The 26,138-nt window shown below is 38.4% G+C and overlaps 1 protein-coding gene across 1 annotated transcript in view; it reads left to right on the top strand.

Moving 5' to 3' along the window:
* The window catches only part of LOC146463282 (THO complex subunit 2-like), a 29,812-nt gene that overhangs the window by 2,648 nt on the left and 1,026 nt on the right, over positions 1-26,138 (top strand). Inside the window, exons 6-46 of the mRNA XM_085084519.1 lie at positions 204-325; positions 1,044-1,177; positions 1,842-2,008; positions 2,931-3,026; positions 3,577-3,672; positions 4,718-4,786; positions 5,594-5,766; positions 6,353-6,539; positions 7,090-7,131; positions 7,526-7,659; positions 8,873-8,974; positions 9,079-9,163; positions 9,610-9,703; positions 10,078-10,158; positions 10,722-10,936; positions 11,020-11,199; positions 11,819-11,983; positions 13,441-13,503; positions 13,858-13,958; positions 14,406-14,532; positions 15,152-15,293; positions 15,711-15,868; positions 16,047-16,107; positions 16,296-16,363; positions 16,711-16,833; positions 17,423-17,491; positions 17,581-17,696; positions 18,165-18,234; positions 18,387-18,452; positions 18,824-18,863; positions 19,081-19,122; positions 19,504-19,543; positions 19,653-19,823; positions 20,242-20,403; positions 21,442-21,722; positions 22,048-22,094; positions 22,647-22,697; positions 23,354-23,431; positions 24,389-24,514; positions 25,219-25,362; positions 26,056-26,120. Of these exons, the coding sequence (XP_084940645.1) occupies positions 204-325; positions 1,044-1,177; positions 1,842-2,008; positions 2,931-3,026; positions 3,577-3,672; positions 4,718-4,786; positions 5,594-5,766; positions 6,353-6,539; positions 7,090-7,131; positions 7,526-7,659; positions 8,873-8,974; positions 9,079-9,163; positions 9,610-9,703; positions 10,078-10,158; positions 10,722-10,936; positions 11,020-11,199; positions 11,819-11,983; positions 13,441-13,503; positions 13,858-13,958; positions 14,406-14,532; positions 15,152-15,293; positions 15,711-15,868; positions 16,047-16,107; positions 16,296-16,363; positions 16,711-16,833; positions 17,423-17,491; positions 17,581-17,696; positions 18,165-18,234; positions 18,387-18,452; positions 18,824-18,863; positions 19,081-19,122; positions 19,504-19,543; positions 19,653-19,823; positions 20,242-20,403; positions 21,442-21,722; positions 22,048-22,094; positions 22,647-22,697; positions 23,354-23,431; positions 24,389-24,514; positions 25,219-25,362; positions 26,056-26,120 (4,553 nt within the window). The remainder of the gene's footprint in view (positions 1-203; positions 326-1,043; positions 1,178-1,841; positions 2,009-2,930; positions 3,027-3,576; positions 3,673-4,717; positions 4,787-5,593; positions 5,767-6,352; positions 6,540-7,089; positions 7,132-7,525; positions 7,660-8,872; positions 8,975-9,078; positions 9,164-9,609; positions 9,704-10,077; positions 10,159-10,721; positions 10,937-11,019; positions 11,200-11,818; positions 11,984-13,440; positions 13,504-13,857; positions 13,959-14,405; positions 14,533-15,151; positions 15,294-15,710; positions 15,869-16,046; positions 16,108-16,295; positions 16,364-16,710; positions 16,834-17,422; positions 17,492-17,580; positions 17,697-18,164; positions 18,235-18,386; positions 18,453-18,823; positions 18,864-19,080; positions 19,123-19,503; positions 19,544-19,652; positions 19,824-20,241; positions 20,404-21,441; positions 21,723-22,047; positions 22,095-22,646; positions 22,698-23,353; positions 23,432-24,388; positions 24,515-25,218; positions 25,363-26,055; positions 26,121-26,138) is intronic.

Raw genomic sequence — 26,138 nt, 5'->3', positions numbered from 1 at the left:
ATGGATATTCTCTGGAACTATACAATGTGAAATGTTTTTATTCCTGAACAAAATTACATCTAAAATGGCAGTTTGTTTATTTTGTTGGAGTGCATCAGTGCTTCGATTGGTACTTTTAATTTGTAAAAAATAGACTGATGTAAAATGATACATTGAGCCACAATCTTTGACTGTAAAGATCTTTTTTTGCACTTGGTTTTCAGGGAGTTGTCCCAGAAGCTCTGCTCAAGGAACGCCTGGATGTGGAGACGTTGGACACATTGGGAATCATTCCATCACAGAAGGCATTCAATCAGAAATATGTTAGGACCAAGACCAAGCTATTGTGTGTATACAGTTCTTGGCTAGACATATATCTAATTTACCATACTTTGGTTGTAACTTGATTATAGGATAATTTCTGCCTATACATGTGTACCCTGCGAGCAGAGGCCCTTGGATCTTCCTAGATAAGTCAGGAAGAGTCCCAACTTATCTTGGAAGATCGAAAGGCCTCTGCTCGCAGGGTAATACATGTGTAGATGTATCTGTAATTATGTACAGTTATCTGTGTGTTGTATGTTTTCTTTTCCTAGCTTCAATTTATGTTACTTTGGATTGGATTATTAGGAGTATTCAATAGCTAAAGAATGCAGCAAAGTTGTTGTTAAGTTTTCTTTTATTTGTGAAAGAGAGGAAAGGTCTGGTAAACTAAATATATTTCTTTGAAATAACTGAGGGTGTCCTTTAAGCTACATGTATGTGGTGCTGTCATTTGAAGTAATTGATGTTTATGAGCATTTCCATTCTATAGTTTTCTGCCTTATTATTGTCAGACAGTCTTTGAATATAAAAGCTGTCATTGTTTATTTTAATGAGAGACTGAAATAATTTTTCATAGAGAGATTGAAACTGGTCAAAGACAGTCTCTGCTGGGTTGGCAGTTTTGAATGTGTGGGATACAAGTACATGTATATGTTTTCTTTTCCATAGTTTAAAGCCAGTGGAAACATTTCTTCTAGTGCTTCAAAACTCAGCTTACTTTTAAAGTTTGATTGTTTTAGCTACAAGCAGCAGAAATTTAATCTTTTGAGAGAGGAAAGTGAAGGATATGCGAAGCTGGTGACAGAGCTGGGTCAGGAAATCAGCAGACATGTTACAAGTGCGAGAGTACTGGAGAATATCAAGTCTTTGATTGGTAAGAATTGCTTGATTGTAGGTTTTTATTAAGAGGTGGTGACAAACAACATTAAGTGACTATGTCTTTGTAATGAACAATACTGGTAAACATTAGGTTTAAAGAAACAGATGAAAAGTTTTGTTAATGAGACAGGTGCAATTTTGGCCTTAAAATCTGAATTGCTTGATCTGCTATGTTTTGACATACAGACTTCATATTGTGTAAGAAACATAGATCCATATTAAGTTGACCTCAAGACAAGGTTTGAATTACAGTGTAGAAGAATCCAATAAAAATTATTACTGTTCCTTTAACTTGAGTAGTTGACCTCACGCAAGTACATGAAAATTATGTAGCTTCAGCCTTCAAGTCCAAAAGAAAAAAGTATACAAATAACATTCTCACATGATGTTGAGGCTGTATACTGAGACAGCTGATGAGAATCTTCAGTTAGAGCAATGTGAGTTAGAGAGTAGGAGAGATAATTTGAAGCAATTTGGATTCCAATGCAAGAAACACTCAATATGCTTGTCTTGCCCTGATCCCTCAAATGTTGACAAAGCAAATTTAGCTCAGATGTTTTAATTGAAACCTTCCATTCACAGATGATCAACATCCAACTTTTCCTTGTAATAGCAATTTCTTGCAACTAACATCAGAAGAACGTGTTTTCTATCTGCAGGTCGGTTTAACCTTGATCCCAACAAAACTTTGGATGTACTCCTGGACTCGTTTGAATGTAACATCGAATTGGAAGACTTCTTTCTTCCTCTGTTGAAGTTGTACATGGAGAAGTGTGAATCCACTGCTCTTTGCCACATCATGGGATTCAAATTCCAATTTTATAAGGTGTGTGTATTCCTGATTCCAAGGTAGAAAATTCACAGAGGATCCTAATAAAAGCCTAAAGCCCCGGATAAATGATCTAACATTGTTGTACAACATTTGTTAGCTCAACAATGTCGAAAAGCCGGCTAAACGCTTCGACATTAGGCATTTGTGAAGATGGCCGAAATGTCTGATCAAAAGCAAAACATTCTTTTAACAAAAAAATACATGTCATCAAAGATAGGGTGCTAAACATTTCAACATTGTTGAACTAACAAATATTGTACAACAATGTTAGATAGTTTAGCCAGGGCTTAACAGATCTTGTATGATCCTAACCTTGGATCAGCTGGAAAACTCCCATTTGTTTTAAGAAAGATCTTATAGGTTCTTGTTTTCAGCAGCTTCTGATCCTTTGGGATTCTGTAGTCAGAACCCTCTAAAATCTTGAAAGTGACCTTTATAGGATTCTAAATAAGATTTTGCAAGATTGTGTAAAATCCTTTAGACTCCTTTACAGAATTCTTAGAGTAAGATTTTACGCGATCCTGAAAAATCTTGTAGGATTTCCATAGGATAATTACCATTTTGGATCTCTGCAGGGTCCTATCGGATTTTACCGTATCTTGTTGAATACTGTCTGGTGAAAATGGACATCATTGTTAATGACAAAGCAAATCATTATCGTGCTACTTACCATTGAACGTTCTTCTCCAAGCTATTTGTGTAGCTACTTTGGAGTCTATTGTTATGCAGATGAAGTGTTTTCTTTTTCACCCGGCGATTTTTGGCCGGTGTATAAGTTGAGTTCAATTTTTTTAACTGATTTTCAAGACTTAAAAGGTCGACTTATCCACTGGAAAATATGGTACTGTAAAAGTTCCATTTTGTAGTTTGTCATGCAGGCTTTGAAATGTTCCTTGTTGTCTCTTAACTTTCGTAGGATCAGCCAGACTTACCCACCCCTCCCTCACTGTTTCATCTGGCAGCACTTTTAATAAAGCACGGACTTCTAGACTTGGATGATCTTTATCTTCATGTGAGTACATGGATCATAGTTTATAAAATATATATTTTTTTATGACTGTATATTTTTGATGTGTTTTGAAACACAGTTTGTCCAGGGCTCACCGTGGGTTTCATAGAAATAATTCCAAAATTATGTCATCTTTTGGCAGAATGTGGGTAGCACTATTTAAAAAGGGTGTAGTTGCAGACCAATTCATCAGTGTGGCCATCTTTTTGTTTTTTTTTGTGTCATTTGAAGTAATTGATGTTTATGATGATTTTCATTCGATAATTTTCTGCCTTGATGTGTTCTGAAACACAGTTTGTCCAGGGCTCACCATAGGTTTCATAGAAATAATTCCAAAATTCTGTCATCTTTTGGCAGAATGTGGGCCAATTCATCAGTGCGGCCATCTTTTTTTTTTTTTGGAATGTACAGCTTTAAAATTACAGTGAATCTTGGTCCATTGGCAGCTATTGATGTTTGGCAGAGCCAGTGTCTAACAAGTCTTATTCTATTTCACTTGTTTTCATTGTTTACTTGTGTTGACGTGTAGGAGATTATTGTTTTTATTTTAAAGCTGAGTCCTTCAGATGCTGACATAGTTGCTAGTCACACAACAAGAATGGATGAAGCCAAGCAGGAGGCAAGAAAAATGAACATGGCAGTGCTGGCTGTAAGTTGATGATCACTGCATTTCATAGCAATGTTAACTTGGTCATTATTGCACATAAAAAGCCAAGCTTAATGTGTGACCACACACTCTTGCTTAGGTCATTAAGAGCATCACCAGCCCTGTGGGATGCTTTGCCATTAATAATGGAGTACATATGTTCTTGTTGCTATTAAGAGAGGTCTTCTTTTGTGATTAAATTAAAACAGCTATAAAATAAAGCTGCTGTCAAGCTAACTCAGCCATACCAAGTGTTAAGAATCAAACATCCCTACCAGTTCCCAGCATTTCTTTTACTAAGGCCTCCCTGCTAGCAGCTACATGTAACAGTTTTTTGGTGCCATTTATACAGCTGTCTTAGAACAGTGGAGTTGAGAGCTTGTTGTTCTAGCAGTTGGCACATTGCACTTTGGCTGAACCATTGATATAGACTCAAGCCAGGTCTCTGGCTGCTGTTGTTTCCATACACATGGAGCTCTACTACATTACCTCTCCCCACCCAGGTGTGGAACTCTATCTCTGGGAGAGAAGTACATGTAATGTTCTCAGGTGCTTCATGTCTCCAACATCTGGCACAGGTGTAATTTGCATACCACCCAAAATGTGACTGAAGTTTAGATATTACCATGCTCTATGTATTTTTCAACATCATGATGGAACACAGACTTTACTTCAATCATAATTTTTACAAGTGGACCACTAACCACCAGGGCCGGGTTGTTTGAAAGCCGATTAACGCTAATTCACGATTAAAAGTTAACCAAGGTTCATCTCGCTCGTTTAAAATGATTTTAAAGGCTCATTTTAAACTTATGGTAAAGAAAAGTCTAAGGCGAAACTAAGGTACAAAAATCTTTTGGACGAATCCTTACAGATTAGTAAATACATGTATACTCGAATCAAAGTTCATGTTAACCCAGGATTAGCTTAATCGGGCTTTGAATAACTGGGCCCAGGTTTTTGTCCCTTTGACCTGTGGATCTCAGGCTTAGTATTCTAATCATTAGGCCACAGTATGTAACGTTGATTGCATTAATTTTCATCCCAGGAAATTGCTGCTGCAAACAATGAAGAAAACAACAAGGAAAATAATAAGGAAAGCGAAAAACCAACAATTGTAAGTGTTGACTGACTGGCTCATTGATGTACTTTATTTTCCAGTTTTTGCATGTGCACTTCCCTTTGTTTATTGTTATTTTTGTGTGTGCGTGTATGTGTGAATGGTAAATCGTGTCCTAGGTTCTACAGTATGTTAATGTAGGGTATTTGCAAAAATTTTCCACTTGGCCCAGCCACTTAGCTCAATTAGCTTGCTATTTCTAAGTGGCTGTGCTCTCTTCCTTAGTAATTTTTCTTTCTTGCATTTATGTTGACACTATATAATTTCTGGGCACGAATAAAGATTGTTGTTGTTGTTCTTGACATTTTAAATAACATTTGTGAGAATATCAAGAACAAGGGGTTTTTGTTATGAATTGCAATGAGTACATGGACATGTGTACATTAAAGGAATCTGCTCTGCTCCTGATAATAATTTTGTTGTTTAAGTGCAATGCTGTACATTTTCGAAGGCAAAGGGAATAGCCTGTGGCCTGAAAGTAGAGATTTCCTCACAAGTTAAGGTACATTTTAGGAAATTGCGATATGGATAATGAAATTGACTGGTGTAGCTGCCCTCCAAAACACAGTTATTGAAAAGTACATTGTACATTGCCGAGTGCACACTGTGCCATTCTTTGATAAAAAAATGACCAAGTTGCATTATCTGCGTGTACATTTCTAGATTGACAGTTCATAATTATTGTTGACAGTCTGGAAGAACTGTGCACTCTTAAAACAGAAGAAGAGGAAGTTCTTTACATTTGACTACATGTACATAATTATGGTATAAATCATGCATTTAATTTTATTCTTGTATTTTCAGGTTCCAGATAATCAGAAATTTGGCATATGTGAAGCCTTGCTTATGGTTGGCGCATGGGACCATGCCAGATCAATTCTTGAGAGATTACCACAGTTTGCTGCTGTGTCGCATCCTGCAATATCCAAAGGGTTATGTAAACTTGTTCATACAACAATTGAACCACTGTATCGTAGGTAGGTTCATAGTCTGAACAAAAAGGATTAATGCTGTTTCTGTTGTTAACCCTTTAGGCCCTAATATTAACATGTGTTTTCTCCTCACAGTTCTTATATATTTCTTATGGCACTAGTTAGGAGAATTTGTTTAACCATCAAGACATTTCCTTTATTCTCATTACCTATTTTTTTGATGAGATAGTGATATAGTGAGGGGAACTTAATAAATGCTGGTCGCTTTTGGGACTTAATGGTTTAATATGATTTATAATTTGTTGTGGTTTAAAATTTTTCAAACCAGCTAAATTTTTAATTTATTTTCTTTTGTGCAATATTCATTACCATAATCTGAGACAATGGGAAATAAATATCAAACTGGTTTGAAAATTTTTAAACCAAAGAGATTTTGAACCACAACATATACATTGTACTTTATTGCAGTGGTTGGTCATTAAGTTCAGAACATTTGCTGATTGGCCCAATTTCTTGCCAGACATGGTTGAATTGTAGTAAAGCAGCAGCATGACTTTGTTAATGCAGTCAGATGTTTTAATGAGAATGTTAAATTAATATTTAAATGATGCATTTTGCTGTGTTTTATTAGACATTCTTCTAAGGCTGCTCGAGGGCGTCCCTATGTTCCTGTACCAGGTGGCCCACCACAGTGTAAAGCGTTCACTGATTTGCCGCACAGTGTGTTTCCTATGTTATTGCATCTTGGTCCTCATCTGTCCACTGATCCAATACTCATGGCTAAAATCCTGAGAATCAGTAAAGGCTTCATGAAAGATGTAAGTTACCCTTCCCTTAATAACTGAGTATATGCTGCACCCTATAGTACACTCACACAATCACTTTGTCCATTCATCTTTCCTTGTATCGTTCTATTATTCTGTTGGTGGTCGGTTGGTTGGTCACAGTCAGTCAGTCAGTCAGTCAGTCAGTCAGTCAGTCAGTCAGTCCTAATCACTTGAAGACTTAAACTTTCTTGAGCACAATCAAAGTAGTGAGGCTTTACTTTGTCTCTATTATTAAGAAAACTGACACTCTATTATCCATTACAAATGTTTTTTTTTTTGTTGAGCTTCACAGTTTAAGTTTTTCAGTATCCCTAGTAATTTCTATCAATCTCACTTGTCTTTGCACTTTAATTACCGGTTGGATTTCAGCTGTGGGCAGTTCAGTTCCTCAAATGATGTTCAATCAAAATCTTTGATAAGCTACATGATAAAAGGTTCAACTGATGAGGAATTAACTGACAGCAAGATTGCTTAGTCTGCAAAAATTTGTTGTGAGAGATGTTGTTGTTAAACAAATTTCTTGTCTACTCTCCTTTCTTAGCATCCAAATGTGTTTGAAGATAAGGATCAGAGTGCCTTACAGGTTTGTATCTTGTTGAACGTCTTTTCCATTGAGAACCAAAATCTGTCTGTTTGTCTCCTTGAGAATGTAAGAAACCACAGCATTCTGTATATAAAATCAAGTAGATTGAAGGAATTTCTAATACATGTATCTTAGAATAACAGTCGTATTGGTAACATGATCCTAAACCTTGTGACCATTAATTTTCAGCGCACCGTAAATAGATGATAGATCCAGTCCCCCATCTTGAGTTGTTTTTAATATTCACATGTCTTACGCATGCAGCTTATTAATTGGTTCATTTTGTGCTTTATTCTTTCATTGACAACACTTGGTCAAAATGACAATGCAGTAATTTTGCATGATGATTGTCTATTCTTTTGTCCTGTAACACCATTTCTTTTTTCATTTTTAGGTTGAGAAAGTCTGGAGTGGCTTATTAACGCTGGTGGATGAAGTTCTATTGCCTTCAATTTCATTACTGGAGTGTAACTCTAGTTTGGCAGAAGAACTCTGGGCCATGTTGTGTCGCTTTCCTTACGAGCTCAGGTGTGTAATAATTTATCATAACTTGTAAGAATAATACTCCCGTCTAGATAGTATTCTGTTGTATTTCAATTCTGCCATGTTAACTGTGTGACATCAGGTACCTGTAGGTAGCTACAGCAGTAAGAGCTGGCTTCTAGTGAACTTCACCATCCACATGTAAAGAGAGCTTAAGCTTATCACGGGGTTATATTTTCAGAAAACAAAGATTATGCTGTGCTAACTTTGAAGGTGCATGGTGCAAAACAGCTGGCCATGAGAGTGCTTACAGTACGTGTACACTGTACTGTCAGTGTACTGGTTCAGGTTACTACAGCTGAATATAACATTAGCCCATTGGGCGTCCTGACAAAATTGTGTGTGCATGTGTTTTTACATGGTGTATGTGCTTAGAAATGACTCGGTGTTTAAAAGTGAATGGATGGAAGTGCAGCTCTATTGCATGGATGGTGTGCTAATTTTCCTCTCATGGAGGAGATTTGGTTATTTGCTAATCATTCATGCAGCAAGCTTCCAAAAGCAAAGGTGGATCTCTGATGCTGTGACTAGAGTATTTGTCATTGCATTCGTTCATCCATAAACATGTTGCTCTGTGATAACACAAGACCATTCCTTTACCACTCCTTTACTGCCTGGCCAAGCTGCTGATGATCTTGCATGTATGTGCCCTCCCTATTGCTTAATCTTTATGACAGATCAGTTACTCGGGTCTACTTGCAGGTACATGTATATTGACAAAATTTAAGGGGTATTAGAAAGAAGAGTTTGTGCACAAAAAGAATAGATCTCAAAAAATTTGCATCTGATTTTCACCAGGGCTGGCTCTGCAAGAAAAGTAGCTGAACATACGTTTAAACTAAAGAAAGTCCAACATGTCTATTGCCTTTTACTCACCTTGAAACTCTAAGCAGCTGGCTAGCTTTGCTGTAGTTGCTGGTGATGATATTCAGTTGGCTGCTACTGATGACATTTCAGGATTTAATCTTCCATTGTTTATGTGAAAGTCCACATTTTTAGAATTCCACAAAAATTTAAAATCCCACTCAACAACGTGTTTAATGAGAGTCCCATTAAGTGGTTGTAGTACAGTATTAATAATAAATCTCATTGGAATTATGAATTCAAATTAAAGTTTTCATGGGTGTAATTTGCTCTGTCAGTATTTGGATGATAACACACTTCATGTAACACATGCAACTTTGTGTCTTTTTGCTAGGTATCGGCTTTACGGTCAGTGGAAAAATGAGTCATACACCAGCCATCCAAAACTGGTTTTGGCAAAAGCTGCAACAATCAAGAGAGCAAAGTACATCACCAAGTATGGGCTGTGAAGTTTCCTTGCCAAGTTTTAAGCTTGAAAATTATTAAACATCGTGGTACACTTGACTATATATTTATGTTATTGTTGTTGTTATTTTGTAGGCGTCTAACAAAAGAGAATGTCAAACCTTCTGGAAGGCAGATTGGTAAACTAAGTCACAGTAACCCAGGCATCTTGTTTGAATATGTGAGTTATAGTTTGTAGTTTGCCAATGTTTATAGTACATGTTCCACTTAACTAATAGGTAGTTATGAATTTCTATTTTAGCCAAGCCTAAAAAGATCAAACATGTTCTATCCAGTTCTGTGACAGTGTTGCGTTCTTAGACAACATCATATATACACACATACAAGACAGGTTTTTTGCTCTGAGGTGCATTTTTCTCAAAGGCTCTAGTTGTTCAAAGGCTTTTGATGTTTATCCAGGGGATTTAAAGATTATTTTCTTACCTTCTTCAAAAGCATTTTCAGCCGTAAACTCAAGTTTTTTCTTGAAAATTATTATGTGACCTAAAATAGTGAATCAATCACTGTTAGCTGATCAATCAATAAATTATTATACTGGTATTTACTTAATTTTAAAAGCAGTAAGGAGACTCTGGATACTAATCTTGTGTTACTGTTTGTATGCAGCTGCTGTCACAGATTCAAAAGTATGATAACTTCATTGGGCCTGTTGTGGATTCACTGAAGTACCTCACTCCACTGGCTTATGATGTATTAGCTTGTATCCTTTATAACAGATAAATAAAAACACTCATTATAACAAGAAGATACAGGAAAGCATCAAAACATCCTAAGAAGGAAGATCAGAAAGGCCATTGAGATACTGTGCCACGGCCTTACCCTCAATCAAGACAGCCGTATTTTTGGACATTTTGTCACGTTACTCGCACCACCTCAATTCACGGGACATAAATTACCATTTTCACTTTCTTGAAAAACATTCCGCATAGGAATCGAAAGCTTAGAATACTTTAGATTTTATTGGATCCTGAAAACTAATTTGTTTTCAAAACTTCTAAATATGGCAGGATCAGGAAACAAAACACTTGTATTGTAAAAACACTGCTTTTGGTCATTTCCTTAATTTTTAAACAGATTGCATTATAGAAGCTTTGGCAAATCCAGAGAGGGAAAGACTAAAGCATGAGGATACTAACATCTCAGAATGGCTAAAAAGTATGTAATGTTCTTTTTATTTAAAATGGCACAATATGTTTTTTTATAGCGCGCAAATTTGTATGGACATGCGACATGTCAGTGTTGCAGTTTAGCTTCTCTGTTTTTATTTACGATTTACTTAAGCATTAAACTTGGAATCATATGATCCCTTTAATGTATACAGATGCAGTGTTCATTCCTCAAATGATGTTTAATCAAAATCTTTGACAATTGTGATAACAATCTCAACTGATGAGGAATGTCTTGGCAGCATTTTTACACAGTCCAGGAATTATTTGTTCCTTGCTTGGCAGAAGTTCCTAGTTCACTTGAAGCAGGGTTCGTCTGGGATGGAGTAGTGATAAAAGCACCCACCCTCCACCAGTGTGGCTCTACTTGATGTGATATGTGGGTCAAAGTTGTTTTTCATTTTTGCCTTTGCACTGTATGTTTCTCTCTGGGAGCTTCAAATTTTCCTTCCCTGTAAAAACCAACAATTCATAGTTCTGAAATCCAAGGGTTGCATGTTTGAGAGTCAATTTGCCAATTTGGTATAAATACTTACTCGCTGTGTTTTCTAGGTTTAGCAGTATTCTGTGGCACTGTATTCCGCAAGTACTCTATTGAGCTGACAGGTCTCCTGCAGTATGTTGCCAATCAGCTCAAAGCTGGGAAGAGTTTTGATTTGCTTGTACTCAAGGAAGTGGTGCAAAAAATGTCAGGAATTGAGATATCAGAAGAAGTGACTGCTGCACAGCTTGAAGCTTTATCAGGAGGAGAATTACTCAGAGCTGAGGTAAAAATTGAAGGAATCTTGTTTTAAACCAGTCACTCCATCAAAGCATTGTTAATTGAATTTTTTTGTTGCATTCCTTACAGGGTGGCTACTTTGGTCAGATCAGAAACACAAAGAAGTCTTCTCAGAGGCTGCGTGACACACTGTTAGAAGGAAAGTTAGACCTGCCACTCTGCCTGTTGATGGCTCAACAGAGGAATGGCATAGTGTTTTTTGAAGATGCCGAGAGGCATTTAAAGCTTGTTGGAAAGTTGTATGATCAGGTGAAGCTCAGAGTGTTACTTTATATGGCTAAAAGGTTCTTCAATCATTTTCTTTGAAGACACAAATCTACATGTAGCTCAATTATTTTTCTTTACCCTTGAGAAATTTAAATTCCCAGGAATGCACTGCTCAAAAGTAGTAATTGAATGGAAGTATAGCCTGCCTCTCTCTTGGGGGCCTAAAATTAAACTCAAAATTTTATTCTTTATGCACTGACAGATAAAGAAACCTCACCTTAAAAAGTTTAATTTGGATTGTCATAAAATTGAATTTCATCCACAGACACAGCATCGAAATTTAGAGCCACCTTGTACAGCAATAGTACAGCGCAGTGTGTTTTATTTGGATGGCCACACTTCAGGATTTCATCCACTTATTCAAAAGTTAGAACAACCTGATAAATTTTGTACAGCATAATAAACTCTGCCACAAAAAAGTGCTGCTTATTAACTCGCATTTAAATTGTCACTCTTTAGAATATTGTCATGTTAAGATGTTAGGAACTAAAAAGCTAGAACCACATGTACATCATATAACTCAAGGGTGTGGCAACAAAGGTAAAGGCCACAGTAATGGAGGTTTTCTAGCCACTAAATATGTGTGTTTTTCTTCCTTCAGTGTCAAGATACACTGGTGCAGTTTGGAGGCTTCCTTGCCACTCAGTTAACTTCTGAAGAGTATGAATCCCATCTGCCATCACTGGATGTTCTAGGGCAATCATATCACCTTACTCCTGATGTGGCATTTTTTCTTTCAAGGCCCATGTTTGTTCACCAAATAGAGGTGAGCTTAGTAAGAATACATTTAGAACTACATGTAGTAATAATCAAAGATTATGGAGTGCATGTGATGATCTCAATCTCCAGCTCTCTCTCCTTTGCCAAGTTGGTGATGATGTCATCCGCCCCTGCAAAATATGCCAGGGATGCCAGATATGCATCCCAAGATCCATTCATTGTCCCAAACAATCTTGACTCCAAATGCAGTTAGGAATGCATTCTTTCTAGTCAAATGCAAATAGCTCCCTGTATTTACTGTCACTCTCTTTAGCATGGGAACATCAATTTATACAATACAGAATAGAAAACTTGTCAATACGTGCTTGTGAAATGTTTGTGGCTAGTCTGACATGGCATTTCGAAATTCTAAAGGTCTCTGAAGAGTCTCTTGGCTGAGATGAAATGCTACGTCAGAGCAGTGCCTTGGTAATGAATGCTTATGCGCCAGTCAATTCCAGCAGTGCCCATCCCCCCCCCTCCCCCCGGGCTAACCCCCGGGCATTAACATTTTTTTTAAAAAAATGGGCAAATTCCCCGGGGTGGGGACACATAAGCTGTGTAAATGCCCCGGGGTGGGGATGAAGGAAGAGGGCAAATGCCCCGCCCCCGGTATCGTCGCCTTCCAACACCAATTCAATTTTTATATTAATCATTATCAGTGAATAAAACTTTCCACTTTTCAGCATTTTAATGCAACGGTAGGACTTCAAGGACAACAGGACGTGTTAGTTGATTATGATTATATTTATCTTTTTATATTTTGCTAAAAAGGTAGGGAGCTTAAACTGTGCTGGGACTGCGGCGGACTTCCCTCCTGCTGCGAGCGATGATAGGCGCCTGTATTTGCAGGCTTCGTTTTCTATTTACGATGCATTGATCTGTCTTGAAGATCGCATCATATGAATTCGCAAGCCTAAAGTATTTTAAAGTGCACTCCAGGTTGACTTTCGTGAATTTAAAAATGCTAGGTTAGTTTTGAATGCGAAATGGGAAATACAGCTGTAGTCGTGTTCACATTGATTGTTTCCGACTTCTCGATATGTGATAAACAAAGTATAGTTCAAGTTGTTGCTTTTTATATCTATATGCTTACAACTAATGAAGAAATATCTAAAATTGAGAAAACATACCTTTTAAAAAAACATCCACAAGTTTGTGTAGTCCCTGATGAACTACTAGCCAATCCTCAACAAACGCCTCGTCTTTTGCCGATGAATTCCTCCATAGCACTTTCGAAAACACGTGTGTCAAATGCCCGGGGGTCGCCCCGGGGTAGGCAAATGCCCAGCCCCTGGACCGCGATAAAATTACGAATGCCCCGCCGCCGGGACTGACAACGTGAGCAAATGCCCCGGGGTTGCCCGGGGGGGGGATGGGCACCGCTGGAATTGACTGATGCATTACCACTATAAAGAAAAGTAATGTGGACATGCCTTTTAAATGACTTTTCTTTTCTGCCAGATTAAGTTTGATGAGTTAAAGAAAGCCATTGAGACTCCGAAAGGAAAGCAACTTCAGCAAAAAGTGAGTTAAAAATTATCACGAACTTAATATTAGTTTATTATACATGTATGTCTAGTACAACCGACAGCTAAACTCATTTATGACACTTGATAATGAGGATGAATAAGATTACTACAGCTGTATGAGTTTTTTGTGAACCAATGAATTCTTTGACGCTTATCAGTGACAGTTACTGTCATGTGTCAAACCAATTTTATTTGACCACAAGAATAATATAACAAGATATAAACAGAAAAAGCTTACACAAAAAAACTGAAAGGAAAGTGTTGGGGGATCAAAAGTTTCAGATGGCAATTCCTAGTTGCCACAAATGTTTACTCTTTTCTTACTCTAGTTTTTTTTGTGTGTTATTAGCAAATTTTCCAGTGTTACATTGATGCAACGAATTTCGTTATGGAACCTGTATTTCAAAGTGCTCGGCTCTTACAAGCGCCCAAAGTTTGGAACAGCATCAGGTAAAGTTTTTCCTTTTTTTTTCTTTCTCTAACCTTTTGAACCTTTTTAGTTCTTTGTTTTGTTCTGTAACTTTTTTTTATAGCTGTTCCTTTACTGTTTTCCTTTTTTTTTTTGTCTTCTTTATTTAATGTAATGTTATTACTTTCATTATATTATAAAGACCTGTTGTTGAAAACTAAATTATTTTACACTTTCACTCCATTTACCATTTCTAAATCTACGGCCAAGCCTGAGATGATGATCACTGTCGCTAAGCCATGGCGATTTAATCTGTTTCTTGTACATGTTTTGTGTAGTTACATGTAGTTATATGTAGCCTTGGGTAGTTTGGCAGTTTTTTTCTGCCAATGAAAGTATAATTTTATGATGTGCAAGTATGTGTGAAAATGTCAGTTGAAGGTTACAATAATAGTAATCATGACAACAGTCTTTTTTTCTTATTACAGCCCTCAGTTGTATGTTACATTTTGGGCATTGTCCATGTTTGATCTTTACGTCCCATCTGAAAGATATGAGCAAGAATTGAATAAACTGAAGCAACAACTCGCACAGTTAGAAGACAACAAAGATATGGTATGGCTCAATCCTTACTATGCTTTACAGTACCACATAAACTCTGACATTTAAAACCAAACTGAATATCCCTTCTTAACAGTGACAGTCACTGTGACAGTCACTGTGAATTTTAATAGGCTATTGTCATGATGGCTGTGTTTGACTACAACTACCAGAATTCATTTAGTTTTCCTTTTCAAATACAGTCAAACCTGTATTAAGTGAAGACTGTATTAAGTGGATACCCTTTATTAACTGGACAGTTTCATAAGTTTCAAATCCCTCCACCTTTGCTGTAAAAATCACCACTAGACACGGACATCTTAATCGTGACTTCAACTGTCGTTTGTTTTGTTAAAATCCGCATTAAACAAACAGTAACCAAAGGAAGCATATTTTTTGTTAACTGTGACATTTATGTACACTCCATAAGCAGGATATACTCTGTTGCAGCTCTTTATTTAGCATATTTTTGGTAGTTGTGGTCAAGTGATGCCATAATGTCAAGATAAGAATATCCTTTTTCAACTCTGCCAGTTTTTTTATTCAAGAATTGACTGATAAAAAACACCCTTATCGTTGAAGTATGAAGAACATCATACGGAAAACTTAAAATATATTTTGTTCCAATTGCCAGCCTGTCAGCAAGAAGAAGAAGGAAAAGGAAAGATGTTCGCTTTTAGCCGATAAATTGAAAGAAGAACTGAAACAACAGGAGGAGCACGGCCAGAGAGTGATGGCTTCACTGAAGAATGAGAGAGACACGTGGCTGCCTGCAAGTAAGTTGTGGCTGATAAACACAGCGATGTCACAAAGGGTAGTTGAGTGAAGGAAGATGCATGTTCTTTAAAGAATACATCACCGTGATTGTCTTAGACAACAGCTAGAACAGTATCTTGACTACTGTAAACTTGGATATATTTTTTTCAAGTTATAGGATAAAAATGTCAAACTGACAGTGCACAGATGGATAGCTTGGTTAACTTGTGGATATTCCACTGATTTAACTGGCTTATTTTTGGAACTAAAACTTATGGAATATTTAACTTTTGAGAGAAGAAATATTTTGACCATCTACCTGAACTTGCCCATATTGAAAGTATGACTGTAGGCTCGCCAAGTTTAAGAGTTTGACTGTAATAATATTAATATTTTGCCAAAAGAAACTCTTTTGATGTTTTTCTTTTGTGTTGTAGAAGCGACAAAGAGTGAAACCATCACACAGTTTCTGCAGCTTTGCATGTTTCCGAGATGTGTGTTTACAGCCAGTGATGCTGTGTACTGCGCCAAGTTTGTTCACATGCTCCACAACCTCAAAACACCCAACTTTTCAACGCTACTTTGCTTCGACAGAGTAAGTAAATAACTACTGTGTTTGCTGACTTTTCTGTCTCTTTGTCGCTATCCTTTGTCAGTTCCAAAACTGAACAAATCATATCACGCAAAAAAAACAAACAAACAAACAAACAAGCAAACAAAGAAGGAAAGCTTTTGTGGTGTTGAGGGCGTTTTGTCATTCTGTTTCATTGTAGGTGTTTTCAGACATTTCATACACGGTAGCAAGCTGTACAGAAAATGAAGCCAGTAGATACGGTAAGTGTTTAGGAACATCACATTAAAGTGAAATACTCACCCTGTGTGTTACGTTAGAAGCAGTTATATGGCGGCCCGCCATGTTGCTTTGGGCTCCAAGGGATTCTCTTTAGAGATTATCCTTGTATGCGTCCAGCTTCTTGGTGTTTGTTGTCGTGCGTTCTCATCTCATCTCGTTATCTTTGTAGGTCGATTTTTATGTTCAATGCTTGAAATAGTAATGAGATGGCATGGCGATAAGAAGACTTATGAGAAGGTAGGTCAGTTAAGCGCGCAGAGTGTTTTAAAGGCATTTCTTGCAAATATCCCGACCCTTGCCAGGCAGGGCTCTTCTACGGGTACAATGTGAATTCACAAAATGGTAGAGCAATGCATCGGTATCGCAGAGCAAGGTAGCCTGGGGCTACCTAACACAGCACCTAACACTTCACATGTTGGGCTCTCAACTTCTTGGCTTTTGGCCTTGAGGGCTCCTTGAAAAGTTTCTTAGGCAACAGCCTTGCAGAGGACATGTTACTTGCAGACTAACAGATTGCACACATATATCGACAACAACATTTCACACTGTAAAGAATTATCTGTTTTTGGTTCTGTGTTTGACAGGAATGTGGCAGTTATCCAGGATTTGTTACAGTTTTAAGAGCTACAAACAACGACAAAGCCGACCACTTGGATTACGAGAATTATCGACATGTCTGCCACAAGTGGCAATATAAACTCACCAAGGTATTGTATGTTTACCTTTTTCACTACCATGTAAATTTTGTGTTTACTTGTCATAGAAATGTGTTTTGTGTGATGTATGGCGGTTTATCTTAGTGATAACTGGCTTGGCTTGTGGTTTTCAGTTGTAACACTCGCGATGACAAACTCGTGTGGAAACTCTTTCTTGTGAGTTTGCGCCTTAGTTTTTTATTGGTTGTTGAGAATCAGAAGCCGTGTCATGGGCGTCAGCTTTCTCTAGTGAGTCGTGTTTGCCTTGTTGTCTTTTTGGTGTAGTGTTGAGGAAAGACCCCTGTTTACGGTCGAGTTTGTTGATCAGTGTTTTAGCTAGCTGTGAATGCGGTTGAACATTTTTTCCCAGTAAATTACAATCGTTTTAACCAATTATGACTGGAACTTAAGTTTTCTATTGCGACGCTTTCAACCGTTGTTCCCAAAAGGACAGAGTTAAAGGCTCTAAAATTAGAAAACTGATTTGAAGTTGTTTCTATTTATTGCAAGTTGGGCATGGAACAAATTAAACTTAGCGTGACAAGAAACTAAAGAAACAGTCCGTGTGGCCATTGATCTTCTTCTTGCTTTGTTTTTTCAGGCTCTTGTAGTGTGTTTGGAGTCAAAGGATTATACACAGATTCGAAACACAATCATGGTTTTAACAAAGGTATGTCTCCAGCTATGTGTGAGGGTGGGGGTATGAAGTTCCACTGCGGTTGAGGGTTTTTTTTGATTACGTCTCACTCGTTTTTGCAGATTTTACCGTATTATCCTAAAGTTTTAAATCTTGGTCAAGCCTTGGAAAGAAGAATCGACAAGATCTGTGAAGAGGAGAAGGAGAAGCGTCAGGATATTTATGTTCTTGCTGTAGGGTAAGAGAATTCATAATTATTGTAAGAGCGGGCGGGCATGCTCAGCACGAGGCGGACAGTCAGTGTTTCGTCGGTCTACAAAGTAACGTTAAATTGTCAGCATGCTGTACACTTGCTACGAATTCCGGCGGCAAGTCTTCAACAGAATCGGCGCTTGTCGGTTTACAGCTGGCGGAACAATACGAATGGATGACAAAGATGTCTTTTCTTAGTCGGTGACACAAGGATACTCTGAAAAAAGATCAAAGCTGTACCAACAGGAGTCGAACCTAAGACCTTCCGATTACTAGTTCGGATGCTCTACCACTGAGCTACAGGAGACTTGTGGGAGCTAAGGTCATTAAACTAGATTCATGTGTGTGTTACTGCTGTGAATGAATTTTGTTGTTTTGACATTTCTACCCAAACGTTTTATGGAAAGCAGGAAAAACGATGATTTGAGGGTTTGTTTGTTTGTTTCCATTTTAGGTATGCTGGTCGTTTGAAGGCGAAAAAGCGAGATATGGTTGTAGAGAGTGAGTTCCATCACAAGGAAAAGGTAAAGAACTGCTTCAACATTAAATTTTTGCAATATTTCTTTGCTTATTCTTCAGTTAACCGATCAAAGTTCCAGCTTAGTTTAAATAGAATCCTCAAAGATTTCTAGTTCAACAGCTTCCTTAGCATACGAAACGATTTTGTTCTCCCCAGCCTCCCGCTGCAGCTGCTCCGGCAACAAACCAGAACGAGGCTGTAACTGTGAAGCAAGAAAAAACGGTGAGTTTGGTGAGAAAGAAAGAAAGAAACAAACAAAGACGGCATTGCCAAACAGACTGTAGCGGCTTTGTTGTTGTTTTATTCCAGTGGGTGTTTAGTCTCCGACTCGTTTTGTTTTTTTGTAAAATTGTGTACGGTGTAAAAAATCTCTAAAAGCGACAACCTGGACTAAGACATGAATTTTTTCTGCACTCCCAGCCAAATAATAACAGGGTCATTTGTGGATAGAGCCTTATACTGGAAGGGAAAAGCCGGTGCAACTGAATTGGTAGCCACCGCAAACCGAAAATGCATGTTGGGTGCCAAAAAACAAAAAACAAAAATAAATAAAAGATGGACAACAGACGGAATGACCGTGATTTTTCTTTTAGGAAGCTCAGACGAATTCGTCAGCGAACGCAGACTCAACAAGTAAGTTAATTTTTTTTTTATTAAAAAGTCATTGGCAAAGAACCCAAAAATTTGCTGAACTTTTATTTTCCAATCAGAAATAATACGAGCACTGCCAACATGCTATGAAAACCATGTCATCAGTCCATTCTCCTTTGCAGGACTCGACCCACCCCTCCCCCCCCTCCCACCCACCTCCATCAACTGATGAAAATCAATTTGTCTTGGTTTTTTGTAGAAAACGTTAAGAGTGAATCTGATGTTAAACCCAAAGTAACAGGTTTGAGATTTCGTTGTTTATCCTTGAATTTTGGTGTATTCATGTCTTTGCTGTCTGCGTTCGTGTAAATCAACTTCAAAAGGTTAATACCTTTTAGTTTTAATTTATTCCGGGTTGGGTGATGCTTTCCCTTTGCTCAACGAGAAGAATTTAATTCAGTTGGATATACAGCTGAGTTCCTATTGCTCAGTAGCATTAGAAATAGATCCAAGTAGGGCCAACGTTCATCAATCTAAGAGCTTATTTTTAGCTCAGGAAAGTAGCTTTTGAATTACAGCCATCGTGGGGCTCATTTGTCTACTGTAATTTGGACTGATTCGTCGAGATTTTGGCGCAGAAAGTTGTCAAAAATTAAAGTAAAACGTCTTTCTTTTTTCTTAGTGAACGTTAAGAAGGAGCAAGATGGTTCAAAATCTTCGAGGTACGTATAATTCCACCCTAATAGAATAATAAAACACAACTTCTCATTTTGGCGTATAAGACCAGCGCCAGCCGTTGTTCATTAAATAATTTGTTATTTTCATTCCCAGTCCTAGCACGACAAAAACCGAGAACACATCTGTGTCTCAAAAAGAGGCCGCTGGTAAATCCAATGCAGGCTCATCCAATAACAAGCCATCGGGCACCAGTACCCCAAGTGGCGCGGCCTCATCACGGACAGGTCCTGCTGACTCACCAAGCAGGAATGCGCCGAGTAGCAAGTGAGAAAATTGTTTATTTTGATATTAAATTTACGACTCTGGGCCGGGTTGGGTAAAGTACAATAAGCGCTAATCCAGGCTAATTACCATGACAACTAAAGAGTTATAGGTTTTGTTTACAGTTTACCCGGAATTAGTGCTAATTGGGTTTGGAACAACTCAGCTAATGTCTCCCACACACCTTCCCAAATCAGCACCCTTCTAAACTATTGCCACTTTACGTGTCCGTCCCAATCACACAGCTTTACCTACAAACCAATGAAACTGGCCACCTTCGTCAACTACTGTAAAGGTCCGAAGATAAAGATTTCTTCAAAGCGGAGATGCCTTCTCCGAAAGTAAAGATATTTTATAAAGCAGTGACTTCCTTCCCCGCAAGTAAAGTTAAAATTAAATCCCATTTTGGATTAAATGTCAGATCTGCTAATACAAGCGGTAGCTCCAGTCAACAAGCTTCTAAACCCGCCGCCTCCTCTGGCAGCTCCAAAGGAACAAAAACACCCACCACAGTCAAAACAGAAAGCAGTACTAACGGCAATGATGTGTCCACCATATCCACCAGCAAGAAGACTGACAGCAGGTGAGTGAATGATGGAGAATGACACGCTTTGTTAGCAAATGGCAGTTGTGAACATTCAGCAAAAGGCCAGGACACCCGCCAGGCCAGGGCAAGTTTCTCGCAATTCCCGATAACTTACCGGACCCAATAAGTATATTAAACCTTTTTTCATTGATTACAGGCATGGTATTTTTTAGTGTGAACTTGGCCAATGTTTTTATAGAATCATCAAGGTTTTAGAGTATAGCATTCAAAGCAATTAAAAATTGACTTCTGTTGAGAAGCATTAATTACCTAAGACACATTTTGGGCCCGGCAATTTCTCGAGACCTTCGAGAAACGGACCCCAGGAGTTTCACCATTCCAGGAGGCCAGTAGTCAGCAAAACCTTTAATCCCAATATCAACATGCATAATCTCCCAACTTTTCTTCATGTATTTCTTATGGCACTAGTTGGGAGAATTTGTTTAGGCATCACGACCTTTGGTTATTTTTAATCATTTTCTTTATTTCCACAACCTGTGTGTTTGATGAAGCAATGGTATCTCACTATTGGGACCTGAAGAGTTAACACTGGAAACTCTCCGAAAGCTGGGGGAAAACTGCTTTCGCATGGCAAAACTTCACTAACTGCGATAACTCTTTCCACTAGCTCTCTGAGGTTTAAAGTAAATATCTTTTGTTGGCAGACGTTCACGTTAAAATAATGCGAGTTTGCGAATGCAAGACAGTCGCTGAGAAATGAAGTAAATTTTAGTTTGAAGGAGAGAACTACAATCTTTGCCATAGAGAAAATTAACCCCCCCACCCTACCCCCAAAATCAATGATGAATTCACGCGTAAAGCAAAACGCGTCATTTTTCCACCATTGAAATGGGAAGGAGGGCTAAGGGTGGTCTTAAATTTCATTTGAATTGTCCAAGATTGTGGCTACAAAACGTGACAGGTCTGGCTTCCCTACATCCCGAGCTAGTTGCTTTCTGATTGGCTGAGCAGTGCAAACCAACATGAAGCTGTGTAAGATGGGTTGACTGAAGTTTTATTCAAATATATTTTCAGTAAACAGAAAGTAAAGGACAAAGAGAAAGACAAAGACAAAGAAAAGGACAAGGAACAGAATGACAAACCCAAGGAAAAGGTGAAAGCAGAAAAAACAGAGAAGGTAAAAGAACAGAAAACAAAGGATAAGGAGAAAGAACGAAGCAAGAGCAAGGAAAAGGAAGGGAAGGATAAAGTGAAAGAAAGACTGAAAGAGAAGGACAGGGAGAGATCAGGGAGCAAAAGCAAACACTCATCACCTGTGGTGCAAGAGTCACCCAGGGATGGTGAATACGAGAAAGGTATGGCAAGGAAAGCCTCTGGATATGGGATTTGAAGTGCGCGCACTGATTGGTTTCCTTCTAACAGGTTGTGAGCTCATACTTTTACTCTTTTGGCTGAGAATCGTGTAAGTGCCGATAAACTTGGCAGCAATATCTGTATTGGTCTACAGCCGGTTCAATTGGTGAACACACTATGCCTTGTTGTTGTATTTCTCTCTGTTTGGTTGTTGTTGCTCTGGATATCGTTCTCACTTCTGCATCATAAGTTGTCTGATTTTGACCAGGATCAGGTCATTTTATAGTTTGACCAATTTTACTGTTCTCTTCTTGTTTATTTTTACAGAGGCTAAGCGGCGCAGACTCGAAGGGATCTCGTCTCCTTCGTCTCAGGTTTGTCATGTTTAACAAGAATTAGCACCAGCACTTAAAGGCGTCACGTGAACATGTCACTGTGCGGGCTATGTCATGTTGCTAAGCAACACCGCTTCGGAAAACCGCTGGCTCAGTCAGCTGTTAAAATAGACCATTTCTGAGTTGCTTTGAACCTCATTATGAAAGCGAGGCTAAGTGCAAAGTTTTTGTTATGAAAATTAGTTTTCATTCATATGCAAACAAAACTAATTTTCATATGAAAAGTTTCGCACTTAGACTCGTTTTCATAATGAGGCTCACAGCAACTCGAAAATGGCCTATTGGCAAAGCCAGGCAGTGTAAAATCAACGTGGCACAAGAGGTTTTCTTTCTTGTTTCGCTTCAATGGAATTGAGCAGTGGACCAGGGACAGCGACCGCTTTGCAGCCCAATTCTGGTTGAGGGAAAGAAGAATTTAACTACAGTTTAATATAAGCGCTAGTGGTATTTCTCTGATGTGACCGTAAACATAATTAAATGCCCGCGCTTGCAAATGAATGTTATTAACTGTAGACTGTCATTTTTCCCTAGGAGAACTCGCCAGGTTATTTAGGAGGGGGACATGAATCCGACTCGTTCAAGGTGAGTTTTTTTGTAATTTTTGAATTGTCGCACAGGTTTCCCTGTACCTTCCCTCAATGCTGATGATGAGGGAAAAGAGCAGTTCACATACAAAGGTGTGAGGCCAAGGAGATTTAGCATCGCGTTTCCGTGAAACGCGAACGGCAAAAATGACCACGTGACTGGTACGATTATCTCGCCATTTTCGCGTTTGCCGGTCGCCGTTTCTACGTGAAAACAGGTTATTTCGCGTTTGCCGTAAGTATTTCTTCCTTGTTTTCTTATGCATATGTGAAGTAGTTAATTGATGAAAACAAGTACCCCAATAGTTTTTCCGGCAAGTCATACCAGGGCAAATTAAGTTTCATGTTTAAAAATCCTTCACAACTCACTCCTTACAGCATTTTTCTTTATGAACTCACCACAGTGAGTCGCTAAGCAGCCTCATCGCAACTCGCAAAATTACGCTTAAGTCAAAAGGTTCACGCTATTTTACGTGAAACGTGAAACAGCAAGGTGACGGTTGCCGTTTCACGTAAACGCGATGCTAAATCTCTCTATTGTATTTTTAGCGCCTGAAAGATGATAAACTTGTGTTACTTTGACAATTTTCCAGAATCAGATAAAACGTGTTTCAATCTTTCGAGAATAATCTTCGTTTGCTTTTCCATTATTAGAGCCCGGAAAATCAGGAAAGAAAATCAAAAGTTGTGGAACACGAAAAGGAGAAGACATCGAAGTCGGACAGAAAACGGGTAAGATTTGCGGTCTGTCATGGCTACTGTTGATACGTGCTTCGTTTTTAGTTGTAATGTTTTCAGACCCGAAAAAGTATTTTACTTGCACAAAATTCATTACCAAAAGTTCAATTTTTGATAAAATTTTAAAAGGAGAACATTTTAGTTCTCCAAGATTAAGAAACATTGAGTTGAAAAATATGAAAAATAACTGGTAATCTGTAGAAATGGGATAGGAAAAATACCTGTGGGTCCCAAAGCTCTTCGTAAGTGAGGAAGCCACGACTTGCCTCGTGGTTTCTTTTATCTTTCACACTCATGCTTGGGTTAAGTTGGTGGGTGGGTGAGATCTAATAAGGACCGATAGCGGCTGCCAGAGGCGCCTTCACATGCTGACGTCCGATCTCACCCCATAGAAATGTAAACCGCCATGAGACTTGGTGATATGTGCGGTATATAAGAATTCATTCAGTCATTTTTAATTAGGTTTTCTCGCCAGTTATCTTCTTTCATCAATTTTCTTCATTTTTTTTTATCTTGTGCTGTAAATGTTGTGTATATGGGAAAATAAATATTGTATTGAGAGCTTTGAGAAACGTACACCAGGCTCTCTCGTCGGGAGGAGAACGGAAGAAACATTTGTGAGGCAAGCGAGCGGTGTGAGTACAGCGCGCGTGGCTTACTTGCTCCTAAACACCGAGAAGTGAGTTGAATAAACGAGGTGCAGTCGAGTTTTTTTTTAACCAACTTCGAGGTGTTTGGAAATAGGATGAAACATTCTTTCGAGTGTTTGATATAGCTTCTCAAACCAGTAATAATTCTTGGTGAAATTCAAAGCAAAAGTTCACCAAATTTATGATAATTAAGGTCACATTTGACGCTAATAATTTCCTTTATCTTCTCTTCATGAATTATTAATAAGATTGAGAATTTTAAAATTTCCAAAATACTAAATTTCCGGTTTCTGACTTGTAGTCGTCATTGGACCCCGCTGAAGGGAAGGAAGCTAAAAGAAGAAGAGAGGATGGCGACGTAACCGTTGTAGTTTCCAAGACGTCGAATTCGCACGGATCTGAGAGCAAAACCAAGGTCAAGAGTGAGGTAAGCAATGCTAAACTGTCACTACGGTCTGGGGAGCTGGGGCGGAATGTAGAAATACACGCTGATAAGGTGCATACATTTTATGATAGGCATCATAGAGTGTCCCCCTCGCCCCAGTCCTCAGCTATACTTCAGTAATTCTGTCAAACAACGTGACAATGGCAAATGACTCTGTTAAATTTGACGAACCCAAAGTAATTTCTGGACATAAAATGCGAGTTAAACATTCCTTGAGTGGGTTGTCTGTTTAGCTTGCTCCATATTATTTAAGGTACACAGGCATCAATTTCTGAAGAAACCGCATCAACCGTGAAGTTGGATGACTTTGTTTTATCAGCTTGTTGTTCATAAGATTCTAAACGGCACACATTTACACTACAAGTAGATCCTTGTTTTTCTTAGAGGTAGTGATGGTCTATTGGTGGTCTAGCAATTTTTATTGCCTAGGTATGTTTAAGTCTTGGTTTGTCGTTTCCCACCTTCCCCCCCCCCCCCCCCCCTCTTGTTCAATGTTGGATTTCCCACGAAGAATAATGGGTAAAGGGTCACCGTTAAAACTCAACATTGATAGTGGAGGAGGGGAGGAAAGTGAAGTCAAGGTAGAATTTAGCACTTTTTCCCACGATTGTAGCTCAGTGTTAATGGGACGACGCAAAGGAAACTCCCAAGTAAAACTGAAACATTTCATTGTATGATGCTGATAGGATAAGCCGAAAGTGAAACTTGTACGAAAAACAGCATCCGACGCTTCACCGCCGGCCAAAAAGGAGAAAGATAAGGAGAAAGATAAAGACAAAGATAAAGAACGGGACAAAGACAAGGAAGTTAAAACAGCGGCGAGTAAAAAGGTAATACTCTAGTGGTGAGATCACGACGACAAAGTTCTGCTCAATAGCTGTCAACTGAATGGTCACAATTGGATTTCATCCACAAACTCAAAGAATAGAACCACCTTGTACAGAGTAATAAACAACACCACAAGTACTACTTAGTAGCTTTCATTTGAATGGTCACACTTTAGGATTTCATTCACAAACTCAAAACTTGAAACCACTTTGTACAACATAAACTCCACCATTGCAAATGGTTTCTCGGTGGCTTTCATTTTAATGGCTTTACACACACTCAAACGTTAGAACCACATATTAGGTATATCACTTGTCTGCCTCTAGGAAGGAGAGAATTTGAGCAAGGTTCTTTCAATAAGCTCGTTAGGCAAATTGCAAAGAAAATTTCGTTGTATCAACCGGTTTGGTGAGGTTAAAGAGATTAAGGGGTGATGTTTCGAGCAATAAGCCCTTCGTCAGAGGGAATTAAGAAATTTTGGGTTGTGTGTCGTTTATAAAGTGAGCAGTGTAGATACGCTATTACTGCTGCTCACTACATAAACCACACATAACCCACAATTCCATGTTTCCCTCTGACGAGGGGCTAATGCTCGAAACGTCAGCTCTCTAACCAAATTATTGACCAAATTACCTCACCAAATTCGTCGATAAAACGAAATTTTGAGTAAAGATAGTTGCTTTTGTGCGTTGCAGAAAGAGTCGCGTCACGTTGAAGTCAAAGATGACGAGGCCAAGGAGGACGAACGATCCAAAAAACAATATCCTTTCAGAAAATA

Source organism: Pavona decussata, unplaced genomic scaffold, assembly GCF_977016875.1.
Source record: "Pavona decussata unplaced genomic scaffold, jaPavDecu1.1 SCAFFOLD_179, whole genome shotgun sequence".
NCBI classification, from domain to species: Eukaryota; Metazoa; Cnidaria; class Anthozoa; order Scleractinia; family Agariciidae; genus Pavona; species Pavona decussata.
Note: the sequence above shows the minus strand (reverse complement) of the source record. Positions and strands in the feature narration are given on the sequence as shown.